This window comes from Cajanus cajan, chromosome 2 (genome assembly GCF_000230855.2).
Source record: "Cajanus cajan strain Asha chromosome 2, NIPB_CcT2T_4, whole genome shotgun sequence".
Lineage (NCBI taxonomy): Eukaryota > Viridiplantae > Streptophyta > Magnoliopsida > Fabales > Fabaceae > Cajanus > Cajanus cajan.
In genome coordinates, this window is record NC_138518.1 from 62,016,140 (window position 1) to 62,041,501 (window position 25,362).

The 25,362-nt window shown below is 29.4% G+C and overlaps 3 protein-coding genes across 4 annotated transcripts; all 3 read left to right on the plus strand.

Annotated features, from left to right (window-relative positions):
• The first annotated feature begins 1,144 nt into the window (after window positions 1-1,144).
• Window positions 1,145-3,191, plus strand: LOC109789083 (uncharacterized). 2 transcript variants are annotated; one of them, XM_083068618.1, is made up of 3 exons: window positions 1,145-1,342; window positions 1,447-1,747; window positions 2,358-3,191. In XM_083068618.1, the coding sequence occupies exons 1-3, from the start codon at window positions 1,204-1,206 to the stop codon at window positions 2,953-2,955; spliced, it is 1,038 nt and encodes a 345-aa protein (XP_082924744.1). In that variant the 5' UTR covers window positions 1,145-1,203; the 3' UTR covers window positions 2,956-3,191. The 2 variants fall into 2 exon arrangements, with proteins under 2 accessions (XP_082924744.1, XP_082924745.1); XM_083068619.1 differs by having other exon boundaries at window positions 1,199-1,349.
• Window positions 3,192-6,310: 3,119 nt separating this feature from the next.
• On the plus strand, window positions 6,311-8,337 carry LOC109789084 (polyphenol oxidase, chloroplastic). The gene has a single exon (XM_020347947.3). It carries the CDS (start codon window positions 6,362-6,364, stop codon window positions 8,228-8,230), a length of 1,869 nt encoding a protein of 622 aa, XP_020203536.1. The 5' UTR covers window positions 6,311-6,361; the 3' UTR covers window positions 8,231-8,337.
• A 10,576-nt stretch (window positions 8,338-18,913) lies between these two features.
• Window positions 18,914-21,038, plus strand: LOC109789080 (polyphenol oxidase, chloroplastic). Its single transcript, XM_020347945.3, has one exon. It carries the CDS (start codon window positions 18,990-18,992, stop codon window positions 20,817-20,819), a length of 1,830 nt encoding a protein of 609 aa, XP_020203534.3. The 5' UTR covers window positions 18,914-18,989; the 3' UTR covers window positions 20,820-21,038.
• Window positions 21,039-25,362: the final 4,324 nt, after the last annotated feature.

Consider the following 25,362-nt stretch of genomic DNA (forward strand, 5'->3'; position numbering starts at 1 on the left):
AGTGGTCTTCTTTCTTCTATGTGGTTCAAATATTATTTTAATGTAATTTAATATGCATCTTATTTTATCATTTTATTGTTGATAAAACATTTCTTTATGGAAAATATGAATCAGAATTTGAAGAAAGGAAGAGTCCTCAACTTTTGGAATTTGGACAGATAGAGGATTTTTTTTAAATCAAGATAAACGTTTATTTCTGTAAGATCAAAATTGATATTAATTAAATATTTTTAATATGTAATTTTTTTTATATATAAATTAGAGTAGTTAGTTTTAACCATAACACTGTTGCAAATTATTTTTCAAGAAATGTTTTTTTTAATATTTTTTTTATAAAAAGTCTACGATAAGAGTATTATTTAAAAAAAAATTGTTAACCTCTTATCTCTTTTATCTATTATTTCATTTTTATTCTAAATTGTATTTTATTTTTTAAAATAAAATTATGAATTATATTATAATAACAATTTTTTTTATCATAATTCTAAAATATAATTTATATGTTTATAAATATATATCCGCATTTTTTTTTGTAATTTTTAGTTTATGAGCTTTAACTTCTCTCGTTCACTAAAAATATATAATATATATTTTAAATATTTATTTTTAACGTTTATAACAATTTTATATTTAAAATAAATATTCTATATAGATTTTAGCTATATAAAAAAATTTATTTTATATATTTCATAGGGTTTATCTTGAATACTATAATTTTATTTATACATATCATACTATAATTGAAATTTTATGTATATATAAATTAGAATATTATCTTGAATATAATGTTTTAAAAAATTATTATTTAATAAGAGTTTTTAAATAAAAGTTCAACCAGAATCTTTATAAGAATTTCTTTTAATTTCATGTCTACTTCAATATATTGTTTTCATATTTATTTTAATGTTTTTAAAAGAATTATCAATAATTAAAAATAAAAAATAATGTTTTTTTTGTCAATTGAAATAAAAATATTCCACTTGATCCGTATACACACGGCAGCACACGGCCCGTAAAATTTATATCTCCGAAGTTCACAAAATTGGGCCCGAAAAGAAGTAAAAGACAAGTTTGGGTTTGGGCCTCAGTGGATCCGCTAGTGTGAGAACCTAACCTAACCAAATCAAACCTATACGATCAGTTATACTTAACAAAAAAGCTTTTCAATGTGATGCGACAGAAGAAGAAGCTATTTAATATCTGATGAAACCAAACCATGACACAAAGACAAGACTCAACTTCATCTTCCTTACTTCATTGTTCACTGAACTGCATCGCACGTTATTCGCCTATTGTTACCGTGTTTTTGCCGATCTCTCGTCTTTGTTTCCAAGCTGCCTCAGTTTAGGGTTTCTTTGCCTTTTTCCCCTTTCGATTTTGCTGAGTTGCTTTCATTCTGATATATGCAATTACAATCATTCTTTATCTGCATTGTGTGCATAACAGGTGTTCGACGAAATTTCCCACAAAGGAAGCTCATGGGCAAGAAAGGACGGGCCCAGAAATTGGGGTCGGTGTCTCACACTACAATATCATTGAGGGAAGAAGCCACCGGAAAAATACAAACCAAGGCAGCCTCTAACACCAAGTCCAAATCGAGATTTGAGCACTTGAAAAACCTAGCTTTGTGGGCCACCACCAATGACCCTCTCATACCCTCTTTGGCTGCCTTCTATGGACACCAATACGCCACCTTTGGAGAGGCCGCCGGAGTACCACCTGATCCTTCTCTAATTACTTGCCAAAGGTTTTTTATCTTCTTCTTTTCCTATTTCACTTTTGTACATTTGCTTTTCAATATGCTTAGTTATCTATTCTTGTGCTTCAATGCTTTGTTATGTTTCGCTTCAGAAGTTGCCCCTTAAATAATTTAATTTGATGGTGTGAACCGGCATGTATGTAGAGCAATATGATCTATATGTCATGTGTATTATTCGAGTTATAATCCTATCAAAATTAGCTTAGGGCTATATGTCATCTTTGTAGGTAAAATTGATGCTTTGTTGACCACTATTATATTTTATATTACCAATTTTAATTAGAGAGTAGTAACACTGTTCTATATTATTTGTTGTATGCTTCAAGTTTCAAATTAACAATCCAATTTGTGAAACTAGGTGATGGTTGAAGGAGTGTTTTCTTGTACTTCTGTACGCCATTCTTTTCTTCAGAGGTTTCAATATGGTTTAGTTTATACTTTATAGGTGTTGTGCTTATTTACCATATCCATATGGTATATTGTTGAAGAATTAATGTAATTTGTTAGAATCAAACATGAGATAGCTCCAAAGTTTTTAAGTTGCATTTATTTGGGTTTGCTTGAATATCAACCCTGATCATCATTGACTGCTCTACAGATGTGAAACTGTTCTTCAACCTGGCTTTAATTCAACTGTACGAATTGAGAAGAATAAATCGAAGGTCAGGCACAAGCGCAAGAAGACTGATAACATCACTCAAAACAACGTAGTGTACAAGTGCCATTTTTGTTTGCATCAGAATCGGAAGAGAGGGACCCCTAAGGGACACGTAAAAGGAATTTGTCCATCAAAAGATAAATCGTTGTTAGAGTCAACACCTTCATCAAAATACATCACAAGTAAATCTTGTAAGATTAAATCAGAGAAAGGAACTGTAAGTAAAGATGAAGTGAATGAGGTAAATGTGTTTCCTTCACAAGTTGTAGCTAAGGATCTCACTCTTATGGACTGTCTGGCTACTCCATCAAGTACAAATACAACAACTTCGTTAGAAGGAAAGAAGAGAAGGAGAGATAGTTCCTTGCCCAAGAACGCAATTAAAACGACAAACATGTCTGCAAAAGAAGTAGCAAATTCTACAAGTGCATCTAGCAAAAGACGAAGAAAATCTTGGACTAGTTTAAAGGAAATTGCTCAGAGCAACGAGCATGAGAAAAGTCAAATTGCAAATCTAACAATCCCATTTTTTTTGTAAGCAGCGAGTTTTCCTGTATATATTAAAATGAATTGTATTTGTTTTCACATGATGTCTGCAGGCTTTATGGGTTCTTTGGTGATTACTCATTCAAGCCAGTTTGTTTTTACTGTGTTTGATGCTCTGACAAAGGAGTCTTGTACTCCTGTACGGATATCATTTTTTTTTGTAATTTTAGTTTTTCTCTATGACCATTGACCAACAACAGCTTGGCCGTCTTATTGTTTTTTTTTTTATTCCTTTTCTGATTCTCCCTACAAGGTGTAATCACAATTGAGCCCTTGATTGGATGATAGTAAGGAATTCATATTCTTAAGTTGAATAGAATAGTAAAATCTCTCAAGTCTTGCACAGATGCAATCAAAAAATTTCATTACCATTTGTCTGTGTTTGAGAGAAGTAGAATTTAAATTAACTAACATCAATTTTTTGTGGTGACTTCTACGGTATGTTTAATCCAGCTTAATTTTTACTTAATTCACATCTCTATCAGTTTAGTATGTCCAATTTTTGGCATGAAAAGAATCATTAGATAGTGTAATTCGTAGTTTTTATTTTATTTTATTGTTGTAACGTGCAATGCGTTACTTATTGTTACCATATCATGGACCGCAAAATCTTCATTTTGAAGGCAGTTTTAGCTATGAGGCTGAGAACCACACAACAATTTATGAACATGTCATGTGACAGATATAGTAAGCCTTGCTTGATAGGCTAAAGCTGTAGCAGAGGAAATGGGAATTGTAATTTTAGGATTAGGCTTTCAACCCAAATGGAGACTGGAAGACATACTTGGAGTGTCTAAGGTAATATTTACCTACACCAAACTTTTGAATTAAAAGTGGGATGCTACTACATTAACTTATTCCAGGAATGATATAATGTTCATTGAATCATTGTTCGTGACATCTTCAGTTCAAATGAGAATTTTTGTACTTCAATTTCCAGATATAGACAACAAACCAAACTTATAAGCTAAATCTTTTGCCAAATTCATCCCTTTTCTTAGTGTTCAGCATGGGAAATTTTCCTATTTAAAATTCTTTTAGTGCGTCTAAATAAAATAACACAAAAATTAACTATGGATTTAGGTTTATCTAGACTTCAGTTATGAAGCGGACATGATCAAGAAAATGTGTCAGTCTTGTTTGCAACCTGCAAGAAATTCTAGTGGTTTGTTGTAATTAGTGACGTTATTGAAAGTTCTAATTTATTCCTATTGTATATAACTTTTACAATAACTACATTAAACCAGTTAGCAGCAGCCTTATTCGGTAATTCACCTTTGAAGGAAGGGGTTCCTAATGGTTACCTCACCTTGGTGTCAAAAAATATTGTTAGCTCACCTTTCATGTAATTTAAGTTTTAAACATTAGTTTTTAAAATCAATTCAAATAAAATTATGTTTTTAGTTTTTTTTAATGAGTATTTTCAAAAAAAATTCTTAACCTTTCATCTCTTTCAATTTATCTTTTTAAATTTAGTTTTAAATTCAATTTAACATGTTAAAAAAATTACAATAATTAAAAATAATATTGTAGTAGTATTTTAACTTGTGTAATGCACATGTTAAATATTAATTATATGTGCTAAATTTTATAATAAATAAAATATGAAAATAAATATTATGTTTAAATTTATAAATCATATTTAAAATTTATATAAATAGATATTTTAAAATATATAAATTATATTTAAGATTTATGATAAATAATTTATATTATAGTGCAATATTATTTTTATTTATTAGTAATTTATTTTAAAAATATTAGAATTTAATTCATAAATAATTAGGATAAATAAAAATTGAGTTAAATAATAATTTAAAAGAATTTCTAAAAGTCCTATTGTTGAAGAAAATTTAAAAATACTTTCACATAAGATAGACGTTTGTGTTTAATATATAAAATTTAATTAAAATTTGTAGAGAATTATATATACATATATATAAATAAATACTATGTTTGAATATATAAATTATATTTAAAATTAGTATACATAAATATTTTTGATATATAAATAATATTTTATATTTATGATAAATAATTTATTTTATAATAAAAAACTATTTTAAAATATTAATATTTAATTTATAAATAATTATGATAAATATAATTTAAATTAGATAAGAAGTTAAAAAAATTCCTACAAACCTTCGTGTTGATAAAAACTCCCTAAAAAACTCTTGCACAATATATAAATTTTAATATATAGGAATTGATTACAATATAAATAATTATAAGTTTAAAACATGTTAATAGTTTACGGATCTTCAAGTTCAACTCCTAGTGATAAATGTGCTTCAAAAACTATTAAGTCAAATTAGATCTTGTAGTGCTCAATATCATGACATGTGTGTAGAAAAGATAGATACTTGAAAGGGAAGTTAAATAGTATCAGTAAAAAATTTGCATTTTTTTAAGTAATGAAGTAGTAACACTAATAATAAAAAATGCTTAAGAAAGAAGTAGAAGAAACACATGATAATTTTTATATTAATTTGTCTTTAATATCAAAACTATGTTTTTATATGTAAATTTTATTTTTATATTTATATAAATTAAAAAAATGGTGACTCTTTAAAAATGAGATATTGAACAATCGTCCATGTGTTCAGAGTTGTCACTGTCTCCTTTTCTTTTTTCACTAGAGTCTAACTCAATTGGTTAATTGAATATGAGTTGAGAATTGTTGTAAACTTTTTGATATTATTTGATTAACATGAATAATAATAATAATAATAATAATAATGAAAATAAAAACCTTGCCTAAACTGCCGTTCTTTTTTTCCCTCCGGCCACCATGGTCATATTTGTTCTCATTTACTTATATTTCGTGTTAGACATTTAGAAAGCCTATACAATGGAAGCCATACAAACGCCAAATTAAGTATGACCCAAAGCCGCCACCTTCATTAAATTATAAAGAAACAAAATACAAGTTGTAGATATTTCATCTTTAGCAATTTCTTCGATGTATGTAGTTCATACTACGGTAGTCCAACCATGCCGATATATAGTGTTAAAATTCTTTTTGTCTTTCTATGAAAATTTTTACTTTTCATAAAAATACTTTTAAAATTTTAATACATTTATTTAAGTGTTGTTACTAAAAAAGAATTAATCATTTTAAGAAGTTATTTTAAATATTTTTCAAATAATTATAACTATAACTGTTTTTCAAAATAAAAGAATTCATAATTATAAATGAATAAAAATATTCTTTTGCATTGCATTAAGGCATATATATTAACTTTCTAAGAAATTTCAATCCCAATTTGCTGAATGTCAATGTCAGGATTTGTTTTCTACCGTGGAATAGTCTGCATAACTTCATTATAAAATGGAAACACTGTGGATATATCATTATGAGCCACATGAATATTGGATAATAACCGATTAATATCATGGCTTCTATGAACCCTCTATCACTATGCCTCATCGATTTCTCTGCACCCCTTCCCATTTCCATTCGTTCCTCATCTTCCACGTTCCCGCTTTCTCAAACACCATGCCACCCCATCAAACACAGCAAGCCAAAACGCCACCACATCTCCAAAGTGTCATGCCACAGTAACCAAAACCAAAACAACTCAACACCAAACCATAAAGAAGGAAAGCCATCACACAACAACATTGTAAGAAAAAATAGGAGGGACGTTCTCATTGGCTTTGGAGGACTTTATGGTACTTCTACTCTTGGCAACAACAACAACAACCCTTTAGCCATAGCTGCTCCAATTTCCCCTCCTGACCTAAATAATTGTGGTCCACCAGAGTTACCAACTGATGTAAAACCCACCAATTGTTGCCCTCCAATACCTTCTACCATCATAGATTTCAACTTCCCTCCCCCTACAACACCTCTTAGGGTTAGACCAGCTTCTCATTTGGTCAACAATGTTTACTTAGCCAAGTATAAGGAAGCTGTTAAGCGCATGAAAGCCCTTCCACCCGATGACCCTCGTAATTTCACACAACAAGCTAATATCCATTGTGCTTATTGTGATGGTGCCTATAGCCAAGTAGGGTACCCTGACCTTGACCTACAAGTCCACAACTCTTGGCTATTCTTCCCTTACCACCGTTGGTACCTTTATTTCTACGAGAGAATCTTGGGGAGCTTGATTAATGACCCTACCTTTGCTCTCCCATTTTGGAACTGGGACAACCCTAAAGGTGGCATGATACTCCCTTCCATTTATGCAGATAAAACTTCACCTCTTTATAACCCTCTTAGGAGTCTTAACCACCAACCACCAACTCTCATAGACCTAGATTATAACAGAAAGGATGATGATGATCCGAGTGCGAGTGAGAATGCAAATGACCAAGTGGCCAGCAACCTCACTATAATGTATAGGAATGTTGTCTCCAATGGGAAGCTCCCAAGGCTCTTCCTTGGAAACCCTTACCGTGCTGGAGATGATCCTGACCCTGGTGCTGGCTCTCTAGAGAATGTTCCACATGGTCCTGTTCACTCTTGGACCGGTGATAAGAGAGAGCCCAACCGCGAGAACATGGGGATATTCTATTCCGCTGCAAGAGACCCCATTTTCTATTCTCACCATGCCAACGTGGATAGGATGTGGAACATATGGAAAACAATACCAGGTGGAAAAAGAAGGGATTTCACCGACCCTGATTGGTTAGACTCTGGATTTCTCTTCTATGATGAGAACAAGAATCTTGTGCGTGTGAAGGTCAAGGATTCCCTTGACACCAGAAAGCTAGGTTATGTTTACCAAGATGTTGACATTCCATGGCTCAAGAATAGACCTAAACCCAAAAGAACCAAAGGTAAGAAGGTGGCATTGGCACAAAACTTTGGTGTTGGTGTAGCACAGGCTGCTGAGACTACGTTAAGGAGTGTCGAGTTCCCTTTGACTTTGGATTCCAAGGTAAGCACAGTTGTTAAAAGGCCAAAGCTTTTGAGGAGTAAGAAGGAGAAGGAAGAAGAGGAGGAGGTGTTGGTGATTGATGGAATTGAGTTTGATAGGAATGAAGCTGTGAAGTTTGATGTGTTTGTCAATGATGAAGATGACAAGGTGATAGGACCAAGCAATACAGAGTTTGCAGGAAGCTTTGTAAGTTTGCCTCATTCTCATGTGCACAAAAACAAGAAGATCATAACTTGTCTTCGATTGGGGTTAACGGATTTGTTAGAAGACTTGGAAGCTGAAAATGATGATAGTATTGTGGTGACGTTGGTACCGAAATATGGGAAAGGACCGGTCACAATTAAGGGCATAAAGATAGAGTTTGCAACCGAATGAAAATATAGTATGTTTAATGAGAATTTCTATTGTAACATGTAACCGCGAGAAATTCGTTAATCAACGAGGACACTAATCTCATGCGAGTCTGTTACCACTACACCAAAGTTAACTTTTTATAGCTATATATATTTATAAAATATTGATAAAGATTTATTAAATTGTTGAGAAAACTTAATTTTCTTAGAAGCAACTCATTTTAAAGATTATAAAATGTTATTTTTTTTAATTGTCTCCCTTCGACCTATTTAATGGCTTTTATCTATGGTAATCTTAAATAATTTATTCCTATCATTTTCTTTTTCTAGATTGCCTACATGTGTAAATAATGTGTAAATTCTCAAATTTCTCAAATAATAATTATTTAGGGATTCTATTTATCACATTACAAACTAATAAAAATATTTACTTTTTTTTTTTATGAAGCCTTCATTATTTGTGGAGGGAATTGTATAATGGCACATCTTCAAAGACCAAAACAACTCAAGTTGTCATTTTCAAAGATTAAATTGTATATTATCTCTTTTATCATCTGTGTGCACATTGTTCAAACAACCATAACTAGAAAAAATCTCCTAGTCTCTTTTCCTTTCCTATCTAATAGTCAATGGATATAAAAAAACATAATTCATCTATCAAACAAAGTCTTTGTTATTAGTTTTTGAATATCTTCATCTTTATTTTTCCTAAGAAGCTTCAACAAGTAAGTGTTCACCATCTTTAACCATATTCTTTTGATTTGTCTCTACGTATTATAAAAGACAATTCATTGTTAAACATAACAATAACAGTTATATACATTTATCAATTTTTCATTTGTAAAAACAACTTAGCGCAGTGTCTTTTAATTAGTACATGTTGATTGAATACCATCTCAACACAATCTATATTTTTCTTCTCTTCACATGTTCTAGAGTCTGCATTCTTAAAAGTTTATACAAACAAATATGATTAATAACATAACCTTAAATATAGAAGTGTCAAAAAAGAATAAAGTGGAAGAACTTGAAAAAAAAATAAAAAAAGCTTTGCAAAAAAAAGCTTTCCAAAGTTTGCACACTTTGGAATGGTTGAAGCATCCTCTCATATGCATCTATAGTTGATGGAGAAGGGGCACCAAATCAATTAGCTTTTTAACATGGGTTTTTTTTTTGTTTCTTTTTTTCAATAAGTGGTTGAGACTTGACTTATTTGGACACAAATTTCATTTTAAAAGCTTCGTCTAAATGGTCCTACATTTATATTAAACACATGAGATGATTTACTATTGCATGTCGAAAAATAAAAAAAGATATTGAGAACTAACATAACTTTTCAAACTAGTCTCTAGATTGACAAGTGGAATCAAATGACCCAAACAAAAAGTCTTTTACATCTTTATCAATCTCCACAACTGAACCATCACATCCAAGTGTGTTTAGATAAAGTGTCTTATATAGTGAACTTGCAAAGAAAATAAAATCTAAATATGTATCAAAGTAGTTAACAATTTTAAAAATATGCAGAGCTTAATTTAATTTTAGATGTTTGTTAAGGATTTATGTTAACATTTTCTTGAAAGATATTTTAACACCCATTCCGGCTGTATACAAGATATAAAATCATCCATAAAAATTCCCTATAAGAATATGCCTTGTTAACATTGAATTTAGAACTTTAGAATACTTAGTTAAACGAAAATTAATCTCGCAAGTTGCACAATATAAACACCAACAAATGTGACAGAGAATGAAATAGTGGAGGTAAAGGAAACAGTCTCAAATCAAGTAGTGATAGAGGTTCCAAAGGTTTGAGTATAAGGAAATGAAACATACCTCACGCTTGATTGAATCACTTGCCTAAACATATTACTATAAGGAGTTATAATTTTTTCAACTTTATATTCCTTGCTCATAACAACTATTTATACTTGGGACTTAATAAAAACTTAAGGTATCAAAAAATAATTTTAAATTTTAGAATCAAAATTAAAAATAAAAACATGTTTACATTTATAATATTACCTATTCAAATGAACTTCCAAAGTTTTGAGTCATAGGTAATTCTATGGGAAAATGTTTATAAAATGCTTTGGTCATGGAAGATAATTGTGATACTATCTTATCTTTAATGTGTTTCATCAAATGCATCTTTTCATTTTATTTTTTCTTTGACTTCTTCAGCTCACTCACCTCTTGCTCTAACTTTTGTATTATCCCATTAGATTTATTGCCACCAAGAATATTTTCTATGGAAGATTTATTATCCCATAGTTGAAAAGGTGTTGGACCAAGGCGTAAGCCACAAACGTAGCCATTTCTTTCTTCTCCCATTACTTGGGAATACACATCCCTTCCTAAGCAACACTACTAGTAGGTTGTATATTTTTTTTCATCATTGTTCAACTTTACTTGCATCATATCTTGAGTGAAACGAATTATGACAACTCAAAATTGATATAAAAAATTCAGTGGACTTACCACTATAGAAATTAATTAAAAAATCTTACCACTACTTTTGTAGGCTCCTCATCCAATGCTTTTCCATCTTTATGTTTCTTATGAGTTTCTTAGTTTTAGATTATGTAACATTATCTTAACAAACATTTTGCTAAAATCATCTATGAGGATGATGTAATATTTTTACTCTCTTTAATTGAAGCAGTCCTTTAAGTTCCAACCAAATTTGTGTGAATCAATTGAAACTTCTCTGTTGCTCTACAAGTTGACTATATTTGAATGGTATAATCTTGCTTCCTAAATTGACTAACCTCACAACTTGGTAATTTAGAATCCAAGTGAGGTAAACCATGAACCAACTCCTTATGTTGCATATTCAACACAATTGTATGATGAAAATGACCCAACCTTTTGTGTCAAACCTTTGTACTGTTTATGATAGTTGGATATGCAACTTGGTCCTCCTTCATTGGATCAAATGAGAAACTTTTGCCTCTCATTTTGATACTAAAAATTTATGTCATTGACATCTTTAGTTAAACAATTCTTATTTTCACAGATGACCTTAAATCCTTTCTCAACCAATTGACCCACTTAGCAAGTTTTGATTAATCAATTACATGCAAAACATCATAAATTAATTTTGTACCTATGCAACTTTCAATGGATATAGTCCCATTTTCCTTCAACAGTAATAAGATCAGGGCCGAACATTCAATAAGGCAATTAAGACTAATTCCTAGAGCCCCCAAATTTAAAAGGCCTCCAAATTCTTTTAATAGTAGTGTTATTGATATGAATTAATTTTTAAAAATTAATAATATTTGAGATAAGGTTCAATATTTTATAAGACACATATCTTACATTTTTTATATCTCTTATTTTCTTATTATTAAAATTACTTAAAAGACCACAACCCATTTATTAGTTTTTGTAAATGAAAAGTCACTCAACCATCAATAGTCACTACTACTTACTTTTGTCTTTTATAGATGACAGATTTTCAATCTCTTTGTTTTCTCTCTAGTCTATCTTATTCTCATTCTCTCTCCATTCTCATTCTCAATTCCTTCTTCTCGTCTAATTTGAGAGCTTGATTGGGAGAAATATGGTCATACTCTGCCTTTTTTCTTGGTTGATTCCTACTCTATAAGATCCTTTAAACTACTAAGTTAGTATAATTCTAGATGCTGGTTCAATAACATCAACGCATTTTCTTAGTTATCATCATTGACAATCCATTGTAGTGCACTTTTTGCATGATATTGCATTGTGAATTTGTCATGGGTCATCCTGGGGATCAGTATCACATATTCTCCTTTATTGAAATTGAAGTTTGTCATCTTGACAAGATTTTTTCTTTCCATGATTTCCTGAGTGTCTTTGAAAAGTCAGGATCAAACCCTTCTAAAACATTGTAAATTAATTATTAATGCATGAGAAAAAATAATTTAGTGCAATACTTTTATTTACAAATTTCAATTTTTAGATTTCATTTTTTTATTGTTTATCATTGTAGGTGCGCGCAAAGTGATTGTCACTACGGTTTCGATTTTAGATACTCATAACTGTGACAGTGCATACCCATATAGCTTAAAGAAATTTTCATTCACAAATATAATTTTTCACTTTTCAGGTTTTATTGTTTCATTGTTATCTTCTTTTAATTTTAAAAATTAATTTTCTTATTATTTTATTTTATCCAATCAGTAAAATATGTCAAATAAAAATTATGTATCTGGTTTTGAAAAGTTGAAAAAAAGAGAAGAATTAAAAAATTAATTCAATCTCAACAAGGTGCTCTTCATAAATTTGTTACTATTCATAAAAAAGATGTTACAACTAGTTCAACAAATACAAATATGACAGAAAATTCTCCACTAGAAATCCCAAATAATATTAATATAGTATAGCAAAATACTAATAATGAAAACATTTAAGAGGTAGCTCATTCTGCTGAAGATTCTTTTTACATTGATTATTTTTTGTATATATTAGATCAATCTATTTCTTCTATTGAGAGTCGATTTGAAAAATTTTTAGAATATGAAAACATGTTTGATTTTTTATTTGATTCAAATAAATTTAAAACTTTAGGGGAAGATGAATTGAAAAAATGTTGTATCAATCTTGAAAAGATTTTGAGTTTTGAGGACCATTCTGATATAGATGGTATTGATTTGTTTTCAGAATTAAAGTTATTGAAAGAAATTCTAACAAATGAAATTAACACACCATTAAAAATATTGAACTATATAAAAAGATCATGTTTATTTCCAAATACATACATTACTTATAGAATATTATTAACATTACCTATAACTGTTGCGATTGCTGAAAGAAGTTTTTTAAAATTAAAATTAATTAAATCATATTTAAGATAAACTATGCTACAAGATATATTGAATGGGTTAACTATATTATCTATTGAGAGTGATATGTTATCATTACTTGATTATAAAACTTTAATAAATAATTTTGTAGCTCAAAAAGCCAAAAAAATAACATAAAAGTTATTAGGCTATATTAACCTAGGCCCTTATCTTAATTTTTGCCTAAGGTCCCGAAATTCCTAAATACGACCCTGAATAAGACCACAATTGCCAATTCTAACTTTGCATACCTTTGACTTGTCCAACTCTTTGAAAAGCACTTGATCGTAAGTCATATGGTTGGTACAACCACTATTCACTAGCCAACATTCACTTAAGTTGTTGCTTGCAAAACATGTTACTACAAACAACTATACTCTATATTCCTATTACTGATCTACAACTTGAGCCTCATTCTTCTACTGAAAAATGCTTTTGCAAATTCTCACATGATGTCTTAACCTGTTGCATATTTCACACTTTACATCAGGTCTTCTTTAACATTTGAATGGAGGATGACCCATTTTGCCACAAATCCTACAAGGAGAAAATTCTTTTTTTTTTTTTTTTTGTCTTCATTATTATTGCTACTATTAGTTGTTGCTTCTTGTATGTTAAAATTAATCTTGTATTTCTACCACTTGTTTTTCTCTCCATGTTTAATTTGCAATTTAGCTTGTAATGCTCCTTCCACCAAATCTTCAACCTTCATTATTCTTCTCTACTCTTGGGCTTGCAAAGCATATACAAGTTTTGTCAAGGTAAGATTTGACAAATCCTTAGTATTCTCTAAGGAAGTAAAAGTAGCCTCAAACCTTTTAGGGACAATCACTAGTATTTTCTCAACTATTTGTGAATCAAAAAATTTAGAATCCAACAATCTCACACTGTTAGCAATGATAAGAAGCTTATTAGCATACTCTTTAATTGTTTCAGCAGACTAGCTCCTTCATTTTTTGCATATCAATTCTCAAACTAGATTGAGAGAGCTTGCATTCCCTTAATCCTTTCATTTCTTTCATACTCATTTTTTTAGAAAATTCCATATTTCAAATGTTGATTTCATGGTCATGATTCTAATAAAAAATTTCTTGGAGACAACACAACAAACAAAAAATAAATAACAATAACATAAACGACTAATAAATAACAATAAGAAAAAAAAAATAGTCCTAAAGACTTAGTCAAATAGCTAACAAAAAAAAATCTAAGCCAAGTGTTGATACACGTTCAACAAAACTTACAAACATAAGCATGTGATATCCATGTATTCATAAAAAAAAATATAAAAAATAAAAAAAAGGTTGAATTACCTTGGGAAAAATGTAAGATTGGGTGCACGTTTAGTTGAAATTATATTTGAATAAAAAAAAGATTAAGTATCATAAGTGTTATTATATTATATGGTTAATCATAAAATTTGTAATTTTTCAAGAGTTGTAATCCGTTATAACAGCTCTACACGCTATGTTCCATGCTGATCAGCGGTCCACATTGCTGTAAAATAATAGTAATAATAATAATAAGGTTAAAACTCTAATTTGGTCATCTATAATATTTTTTTGTTTTAATTTAGTCTCACTTTAATTTTTTGTTTCAATTTGGTCCCTAATAATTTAAATTAGTGCAATGTCGGACTTCAGTCCAAATTATTTAAATGGAGTTAACTGTTGGCCACATGAATGCCACGTAGATGCATAGGTAGATGCCAAATTTCTTTAATGCATCTAGAACCAGAACGGCCCATTCTGGTCCCACTATTGGTGTGTTAATTTTGCACCTCGAACGGGCCGTTCCAGATGCAAAATTAACATATCAATAGTGCAACCAGAACGGGCTGTTCTGATTCCAGAATGCCAAACACAAACGGTCGATGATTATAGTTCGCGCCCGTGATTCTAAATCACATTGTGAATCGTGCAAGAAAAAAGACCCATGATACAAAACATTTCAAACACTGGATTTGGTAATATTGTCAATGAGGATTGATAACTTCAATTGCTAAACATTTGGACTATATAGTGTATCATTAAAGATAATGCAGTGTATCATTAAGGACAATGGTAGCAGGTTTTATTTCATTGTTAGTCAAACTAGAGTGAACCACTTACTACCAAATCGACACTATACAATCAAGGATGAAATGACATGGTATTTTCCCTTGAAGTCATTAACCGATGTACCCCAACAACAATAACCTGTTCTTGAGGAGGTACAACTTGAAGTAGAGGAAGAGGACACACAGGACCAACATTTCACCACACAACCACATGTACAAGTAGATAATGTTGATATCCTATCAGCCATTAAGTGTTATATGGTGGATAAGATGTATTATTGGCACTTTCAGCGTTATCTAGATGATTTCCCTTCTCAGTAATTTCTTTAAACTTTCTTAGTATATGTTATGTTATGAATTTTTGTTTTCAGTATCTGAACCATATTTCTGTTTTTGAATTTATGTTATGTTATGAATTTTTATTTTCAATTTTTAAATAACATTGCGACATTTTATTGAACGTACATATGTGGTTGGCATTCTGGAATGACCCGTTTTGAATCCAAAACGACCCGTTCTAAAACCAGAATGACCCGTTCTGGTTTCAAAATGACCCGTTTTGCTACACTCGTGGTGTGTTAATTTTGCATATGGAACGACCCATTCTAAATGTAAAATTAACACACAACATGTGCAACCAGAACGGGTCGTTCTGGTTCCAGGTGCATTAAAGAAATTTGGCATCCACTTATGTATCTACGTGACATTCACCTAGTATCCACGTGATATCCACGTGACCAACAATTAACTCCGTTTAAATAATTTGGACAGAAATCTGACATTGCACTAATTTAAATTATTAAGGACTAAATTGAAAAAAAAAAAAAAAAAAACTAAATTAAAATAAAAAATTATTATAAAAAATTAAATTAGGATTTTAACCTAATAATAAGGTAGGGTTCGAAATATATTTTGAATCATCGATAGAGAAAGTTTTTGACAGCTTTAGCTAGCTTTTCGGGATGCACAATCCGTATATCATGGATATTTTTTCATCACGTGTCTGATCCAAGACGAAAATATCCATCTTCCAAGGCCCACCCACATGACATTTTTTTTTCATTTTAGAAAAACTCAAAATATCCATCTCATTTTTACACTACAAGAAAATTGTCATATAATAATATACATCACATAGTGATACAATATGTGTTACTAAAAATTATTTTTATCTATATAATAAATATAATATATGTTGGTATATTATTAAAAAGTATAGGTATAAACTATAGTAATACATAAAATATATTGTTAAATATCATTCAAAATCAACACTAAAATTATATATAACTATATGTCAAATAGATATATACTTATATATATTATACTTATAGTAATATCTTTTGTATGTCACTATATGTAATATTTATTATAGTGTGAGTGAACAAGAGTAAACCAATAAAAAAGGTATAAAAAAAAACGTGGGAGAAGTAAACTAATAAATATAATATTTTAATTTTTTTATCAGCTTATTATTCAGACTACATTATACTTTTGATTTTGCTGGAACTAACTGGATACGATTAAAAAAAAACCTACGTATTTTCAATGTAAAAATGATCAAATTGCCTTAAAAGGGTGCATTTTAAGTGTGGAAAATGGTCAAATTGTATTATTGATGTAAAAAATTAATATTGGCGATTCCACATAGGAATTATAAAATATTTTTAAAAAAAGTAAACTCGTAAATGTTGATTTTGGATAATAAAATTTGTAACAACCTATGTTTATATTATTTTTATTTTTGTCTGAGATGGTTAGTATTGGGAAGTAGAAAGAGAGTATCATAACAGTGACCGTATAATGGGAGTAAAAACAGACGGATTCTAACCTAATAAAAAAAGTGTCTTATAAATAAAGTACTAAAATGATCGAGAATAAAAAGTTTTTAATTAGAAAAATATAAAAATAAATTGCAAAATATTTGAGAGTCACAATAATATTGCGTGTGCGGTTGACTTAGACATTATAGATATTTTTAACAACACTATGGCTCCATGGTCCTTGCAAGAAAAAGGAGGACATGTAAAACAACCGGTATCTAGCAAAGGTTCAACAACCTTAGTTTTCAAGGATTTATAGTTACAAATTTTAATTTTATAAAAAATAGAATTAAAATGAACAAATTATAAAAAAAATTAAATACAAATTATAAAAACTTAAATAGAAATTTAATAAAATGTTCTTTTATATCATAAACTAGTATTATAACATATACATTTCACATATTAAATGTTTATTTTATATACTAAAATTTATAATAAATTATACACAAATAAATATTATATTTAGATATATAAATTATATTTAAAATTTGTGTAAATAGTTTTTTAAATATATAAATTATATTTCATATTCAAGATAAATAATTTATATTAAAGTACAAATTTATTTTTTAATTATTAATAACTTATTTTAAAATATTAAAATTTAATTTATAAATAAATATATTAAAAAATTGAATTAGATAAAAAAAAATCTTAAAAATGCCCCCATCCATAAATAGTCTATAAAAACACATAAAACATTCATTCACGTTTAGTATGTAATATATAAATGATGGATTAACATAACTATTAGTTTGACTCTCATTCATCATATGATCTTTGTATAATATTACAAATTGTAGGCTCAATTATAATTTTGATTCTTTATCTTATTTGTTAGAATTATTTTGGTCATTTATATTTTAAAATATTTATTTTAGTCATTTTATCTTTTATATTTGAACTAATTTGTTCCTTTTAAAATAATACTAATTTTTAATTTTGTGACATAATTTTGAATCAATTTTTAATTGATTTAAGACATGAAATTTGTAACAATAAATTCAATTATATAAAAATTATAACATTCAATTGACATTTGAATCTATAAAGACTATAAATATAATGAAAATCATATTAAATATATCTTATAAATAACTAAAAAATAATATAAAATTATAACTTTTGAATTTTTAATTGTCTTTCAAACCTATTTAATTTTATGTAATTTGTATCATGTGTACAGTATTTATTTACTTAAGCTTTAGTTGCTAAGATGAATTTTAAGTCTCAAATCATTAAAAAAAATCTAAAATCATATCTCAAATTTAAAAATAATTATTATTTTAAAAAGATCAAATTAATTCATATTTAAGAGATAAAGAAAAAAATACATATTTTAAAATATAAAAATTAAAATAAATCTAACAAATAAAATGAAGAATTAAAAGTATAATTTAATATAACAATTAAATATTATAACAAAAATATAGTTTACATTTTAAGACACAAGATAAAAGATTCTCTTGCTAGGAGACAAAAGAAAACGAGTTTTTTATTTATATTTTTTTATGGATTAACATGTGGTGAGTAACATTCATGATTTTATCATCAGTGGAAGGTATATCATATCATATATGTATATCTCACCAATCAGAGTTCTAAAACGTCCGTAACCAAAATAAATAGTATATCCGTGATTTATCATTGATGTTTCGTGTCAGCTAGCAGGTACGTTCTCTGCAGAATGCTTACCATACCATTACCAAGTATCTTGAGAATTAAGGGGTGCCTTCAAGCTTTAAACAGATATATAAACTTTTATTCCACATGTTATCGTCTCCATTACCCAAAAATGGATACTGATAATGTGGTAAGTGGTAACCTTTTGTGGTGACTCTTCAATCATGTCACAATCATGGCAGTGCCTCACGCGGCCTCTACCCTGTAAAATAACTTTCCACAATAAACAATGCAAAGAAATTTCATTCTCAAAATATTTGCTGAATGAGCTAGTGCTACCATGGAACAGTCTTCAAAACTTCATTATAAAAGGGCAATACTAGTGTAGATGTGTCATTATGAGCCACAAGAAAGATTGGATAGTAACCAATTATTAACACCATGGCTTCTATCTTCTCTCTATCAGGCTTGTCCCTCACCGATTTTTCCGCACCTCTTGCCATTTCTATCTGTTCCTCAACTTCCACGTTCCCATGCCACCCCACCAAACGTAGCAAACCAAAACGCCGTCACGTTTCCAAAGTGTCGTGCCAAAACAAGCCAACACCAAACTCTAAAGAAGGAGAACCATCACACAACAACAACATTGTAGGAAAACATAGGAGAGACGTTCTCATTGGGTTTGGAGGACTCTACGGTGCTTCTACCCTTAGCAACAACCACGACCCTTTAGCCATCGCTTCACCTATTCTCCCACCAGATTTTCAAACTTGTGGTCTACCAACTGATTTACCAGAAACTGCAGGACCCTTGAATTGTTGCCCACCAAATTCTTCCAAGATCATAGATTTCAAGTTCCCTCCCCCTAGAACACCCCTTAGGGTTAGACCAGCTGCTCATTTGGTCAACGGTTCCTACCTAGAAAAATATAAAAAAGCCCTTAAGCTCATGAAAGCCCTTCCTTCCGATGACCCTAGAAGTTTCACCCAACAAGCTAAAATTCACTGTGCTTACTGTGATGGTGCCTATAAACAAGTAGATTTCCCTGACTTACAACTCCAAGTCCACTTTTCCTGGCTATTCTTCCCTTTCCACCGTTGGTACATTTATTTCTACGAGAGAATCTTGGGGAGCTTGATCAATGATCCAACCTTTGCTCTTCCATTTTGGAACTGGGACAACTCTAATGGTGGCATGACAATCCCTTCCATCTACACAGATCCAAACTCCCCTCTTTACGACCCTCTCAGGAATCTTAGCCACCAGCCACCAACTCTCATAGACCTTAACTATAACAAAAACGACGATGAAGACACCAGTGCGAGTGACCTAATCAAAAGCAACTTCAGTATAATGTATACTAATGTTGTCTCTGGTGCAAAACTCCCATCGCTCTTCCTTGGAGGCCCTTACCGTGCCGGAGATGAAAGCACACCTGGTGCTGGGACTCTAGAGAAGGTTCCACATACTTCTGTGCACCTTTGGACTGGTGATAAGAGACAACCTAAGCGTGAGAACATGGGGATATTCTACGCCACTGGAAGAGACCCCGTTTTCTATTCTCACCATGCCAACGTGGATAGAATGTGGAACATATGGAAAACAATACCAGGTGGAAAAAGAAGGGATTTCACGGACTCTGATTGGTTAGACTCCGGCTTTCTCTTCTACGATGAAAACAAGAATCTTGTACGTGTGAAGGTCAAAGATTCCCTTGACACCAAAAAGTTGGGGTATGTTTACCAAGATGTTGACATTCCATGGCTCAAGAATAAACCTAAACCCAGAAGACCTAAAGGTAAGAAGGTGGCAGTGGCACAAAATTTTGGCATCGGTGTAGCACAGGCTGCTGAAACTACGTCAAAGAGTGTCCAGTTTCCACTGGCTTTGAACTCAAAGGTGAGTACCATTGTTAAAAGGCCAAAGCTGTCGAGGAGCACCAAGGAGAAGGAAGAAGAGGAAGAAGTGTTGGTGGTTGATGGGATTGAGTTTGATCGTGATGAGGCTGTGAAGTTTGATGTGTTTGTCAATGATGAAGATGACAAGGTGGTAGGACCGAACAATACAGAGTTTGCGGGAAGCTTTGTGAGCTTGCCTCATTCACATGGGAACATGAACAAGAAGACCAAAACTTGCTTGAGATTGGCATTGACGGATTTGCTAGAAGAATTGGAAGCTGAAGATGACGATAGTATTGTGGTGACGTTGGTGCCAAAATATGGAAAAGGAATTGTCATTAAGGACATAAAGATTGAGTTTGCAAGTGAATAAGAAATATGTCAGGACGATTATAAGCAACTCTACTTGCCAGCGTAAAATTAGTGTGTGAATTGCTTAAAATTTATAAAAATTGCCTATATAAGTACTTATTCCTAAGAAAAAGAAGATGTGGCAAGTGAGGTTGCTTATAAGCAACCCACGTGTGTTTCCTGTTTACAATGTTTAACTGAATTGAAATTTTATATTATGACAGCAATTTTAGAGCACAAATCATGATTTATTAATTGATTTTATTACTCAATGCCCAATATCATATTTTGTTGTTTTATTGGCAAAAACTTTAGTGTTGTTTCATTTTTTGTTGGAAGAGCTTTTAACAAAAGTTTGATCCATAGTACAATTTTTTTTTTCATTTTTTTAATGTGTAACGAATTTCTAATGAATAACCAATCACCCACTCAACATAAATACAAATAAAATCTGCTCTTGATCAAATAAATAAATAAAATCAGCTTACATAAATTGTTTATGAAAAAGAAGTACTTCTTTGTATTTTTTCGTTTAATGTCGGTATATAAGCTATAACAACCTCATTTTAATATTTTTTTATGTCACTATAATTTATAGCGATCCATTTTTATTTTATTTTTTGTTTAATACTGAAAATATATTATATTTTTAAGATTTTCATATATAAATTTGAAATTTGATTCATTTTTTAAAAAAGATTTAAGGTATATTTTTTGATAAATTTTAGACAATTTTTTTAAGAAAAATATTTTTTAATAATTTTTTTACTTAATATTTAATATGCTAAAATATTGTTATATTTATTTCATTTAGTTAAACGACCTTATTTTTTTTGTTAAATGTTTTTATAATTTTTTTCATTTAATTAAGTTTATTTTTTCAAATGTGTAATATTTTAAAAAAATGGAAGTGATTTATTTATTTTTTTTTTGTATATTTATTAAATAAATCTAGAATATTTTTTAATTTTCAAAATAAATTAACTTTATTTATCAAGTCTTTTTCAAATAAATGAAAATTTTAACCCAAAACGGGAGAGACTCGTATGGACAGCAGTGATATCCAAAATGTAAAAAAATAAAATAAAATAAAAATAAAAATAAAAAAGAGCAACCAAAAAATAAATATAAAAAAAATAGATTACTATAGCTTATAGTGATCCCAAAAAGAAAGAAAAAATAGGATAATGACCGCAAAAATATGGCACTATAACTTATAATGACCTCTTAAAAAAAAGTGCATTGTAGCGGTCCAAACCTTTTTTAAAATATTTTTTGTTGCTATGACACATAGCGAGCCAAATGAAAATGAAAGTAATTGATTTTGAAAAGATTTAGTATATTTATTAAACAAATTTTGCATATTTTTTTTTTATTTTCTAAAATAAGTTATCTTCATTTGTTAGTTTTTTTTAAATAAATGAAAAAAAATCTAAAATAAATAAATAAGGGACTGGGATTGCTAATGGTACAAAAAAAAAAAAAACAAAGAAAAAGCAACCAAAAAAAAATTAAAACTTGGTCACTATATAAACTATAACAAACCTCCAAAAATAAAAATAAAAAATAAAAATAAATGGAGTAGCATATCCTATAGTGATCCTCCCAGAAGTTAATTTATTTTATGAAGTTATATGCCTCAAAGGAAACTGTCGCTCCAAGTCACATAGAAAATCTGCTCGCTCTGAATTAGTGAAATTCGCTTGAAACGAGCCAAGTTAGAGAGCAACTCATGAAGATGATATCAACTTACTTAAAATGAGCAGGTTACCCATTCAAAGTGAGTGAAATTCGCTCAAAACTACCACAAGGGAGTTCTAAGCGAGTGAAGTAAAAAAGAATCCCTGAATGATCACACAAGCTCGCTTAGAGCGAATTATATGAGCACTTTGAGAAAGTGCAATTCACTCATAGCCACCATAGAATCGCTCTAAGTGAGTCAAGACAAAGAATACCCCTAGAAGATTGCATAAGCTTGCTCAAAGCAAGCTACATGGGAGCTTTGAGCGAGAATAATTGACCTAAAAGTCCATTAAAAATGTTATAAAATATGATCTGTAGAAAGTCTTTGTATCAATACTTTTCTAAGCACAGTTTTAAATATTAAAGAGAACTCTTGTAAAAGCATCCTTGTTGTCACAAGATGATCAAAGGTCCCTCTTTTCTAGTACATTCCTTAGTCATGAGTTGCTAAGTTCTTTATTGTTGGAGATTAAGGTAACTACTATACCTATGTAAATTTTGTGTTTTTCATTCAATAAAGTCTTTATTCAGCTTATGGTTTTTATCTTATACTTAATGCTTGTTGTGACCTAACCCACTTATACATGATTTTATAATTTTTAATTGAGGTTAGAAAACCCTTTTTAAAATTACGATGACATAGATAAAAATGTTAATAACATTTATTACTAGGAATAAGATAAATCTTATCAATCGACTTTTGGTTCTTGACCCTAATGCAGATTGTTCAACAAAAATTATCAAGGAATTGTGGTTTTTCTTAAATAACCTATAATTTCTCGCTTAGGGAATTAGGGTTTAAATAGAATTGCGGGTTATTGAATTAATTGTATAATTGCAATTTTAAGTGGAAATGTGAGAGCATTTGTATGGAAAAAGTTAGTGAATCAATCTCTAATTGTTCTCATTTTAAATTCAAACTCAACAAAATTTACTACTTAATTTTATTTTTACTAAATTTAATATTTCTTGTTAAACAAAAATTTTCATCAACTCATATGTTTAGTATCAAAATTACATTAAACAATTATAACTCAAGTTCGTGTGGATTCGATAACTTGAACTTTTGTCCAATTTACTATTCATGATAATTGATATACTTGTCAAATGTATATCATGTTGCATGACTTATAATAGTTTAAAAAAAAATGATGTGACATTGGTATCGCTATAACCAATAGAGACACCACTTTATTAACAACTCAAAGACGTAATTTGTGTCAAAAACAAGTCCATTGTGATAAATAGTTTTAAGGTTAAAATAGTTTTTTAGTTCTTATAATTTTGTTTACTTCATCTTTTAATCCTCATAGTTTAAAATAAATATTTTTAATCATATACTCATCTTTTTTAATCTTTTTTAGATCTTATAATTTAAGATAAACTTTTTTAGTTCTTATACTTGCAATTTTTAATTTTTTTAGTCTCTATCATTAATTTATTTTGTAATATTGTCTTTTTTGTGTTGACGTGACAAAAATATTAATTCAACTTTATATGTCTGATGTTGAATTTATTTTGTTAAAATTAATAAGATTTCTCAACACTTCATGTTTCTTTTGAACCTTCACTTATGATGCCTATCATTGGGACACTATTTTTTTTATTCTCACAAAATTGAGAACCTCTATCATCTCAACACAAAATAACCAACATTAAAAAAAAATAACGATAAAAACTAAAGATTAAAAGACTATATGTATAAAGATTAAAAGTATTTATCTTAAATTATAGGAACTAAAAAATATTAAAAAAAATAAATATAAAGACAAAAAATATATTTTAAATCATAAAAATTAAAAAACAAAATAAATAAAATTATTGAAACTAAAAAAAAATATTTGAACCCAATTTTAGAAGAGTTAATCGCCTATACACTGTCAGTATAAAATTCTTTTACACTGACAATTAATTAAATATTTTAATTATGACATATCATTGACAATTAATTACACATAATAGTATATAGGTAACTCATTTTAAAAATTAAGCAAGTGATAAAAAGCGTGAAACGAGAGGAACCAAAGATTTCAAATCTCGTGGCTTGCGTCTTATGTTAGTACGATGATTGACTATTGTGCAGCACACTCCCAGCAATCTCAAATAGACCAATGACTATGAGCAATATAGATAATGTGAGTCCCGCAAATGAGAAATATCTACTCCCATCATGTCCAATGAGGATCAAAAAGCGTTTAAAATTTTCAAACGTGCAATGATTTTTTTTTTTTTACGTAATATACATAATATATTTTTGGTACTTTTTTTTGCCAGGATCAGTCATGAGATAGTCTCAAGGTGGTCCTTCTTACCCATTAGTAAGATAGGCCCATCATTTAATGCATTTATTTGTTAATATTATAAGTATTTTTTTTAAAATTATTTAAATGTTGTTTACCTCTTTTTTAATTCATAAAGATTATATATTTTTTCATAGCTTAATTCCTTTAAATAACTATTCCTTTTTAAAAAAAAAATTAAAATATTAACCAAAATATATATTAATGAGAAAAAATAAAAAGAAGAAAATAAAATGGAGAGAAGAAAATGAAGAGGAAGAAGATAAAAAAAATCAAAAGTGTTGATAGAGACTAAAATATTTTTAAAAATTTGTTTATATAGGAACTAAAACTATTAGTTTCAAAATATACAGAAAAAAATGTAAAAAGTTGTACAAAATATAAAGATCAAATTATACAAATAGTGTAAATACAAAGCACACAAAAAATGTAAAATGCAATACTTGTTAATGTTAACATTGGTGTCACATTTTCTACTGTTAACAATACTAGTTTTTTTTAATTAGCATTGGTGGACTCTGG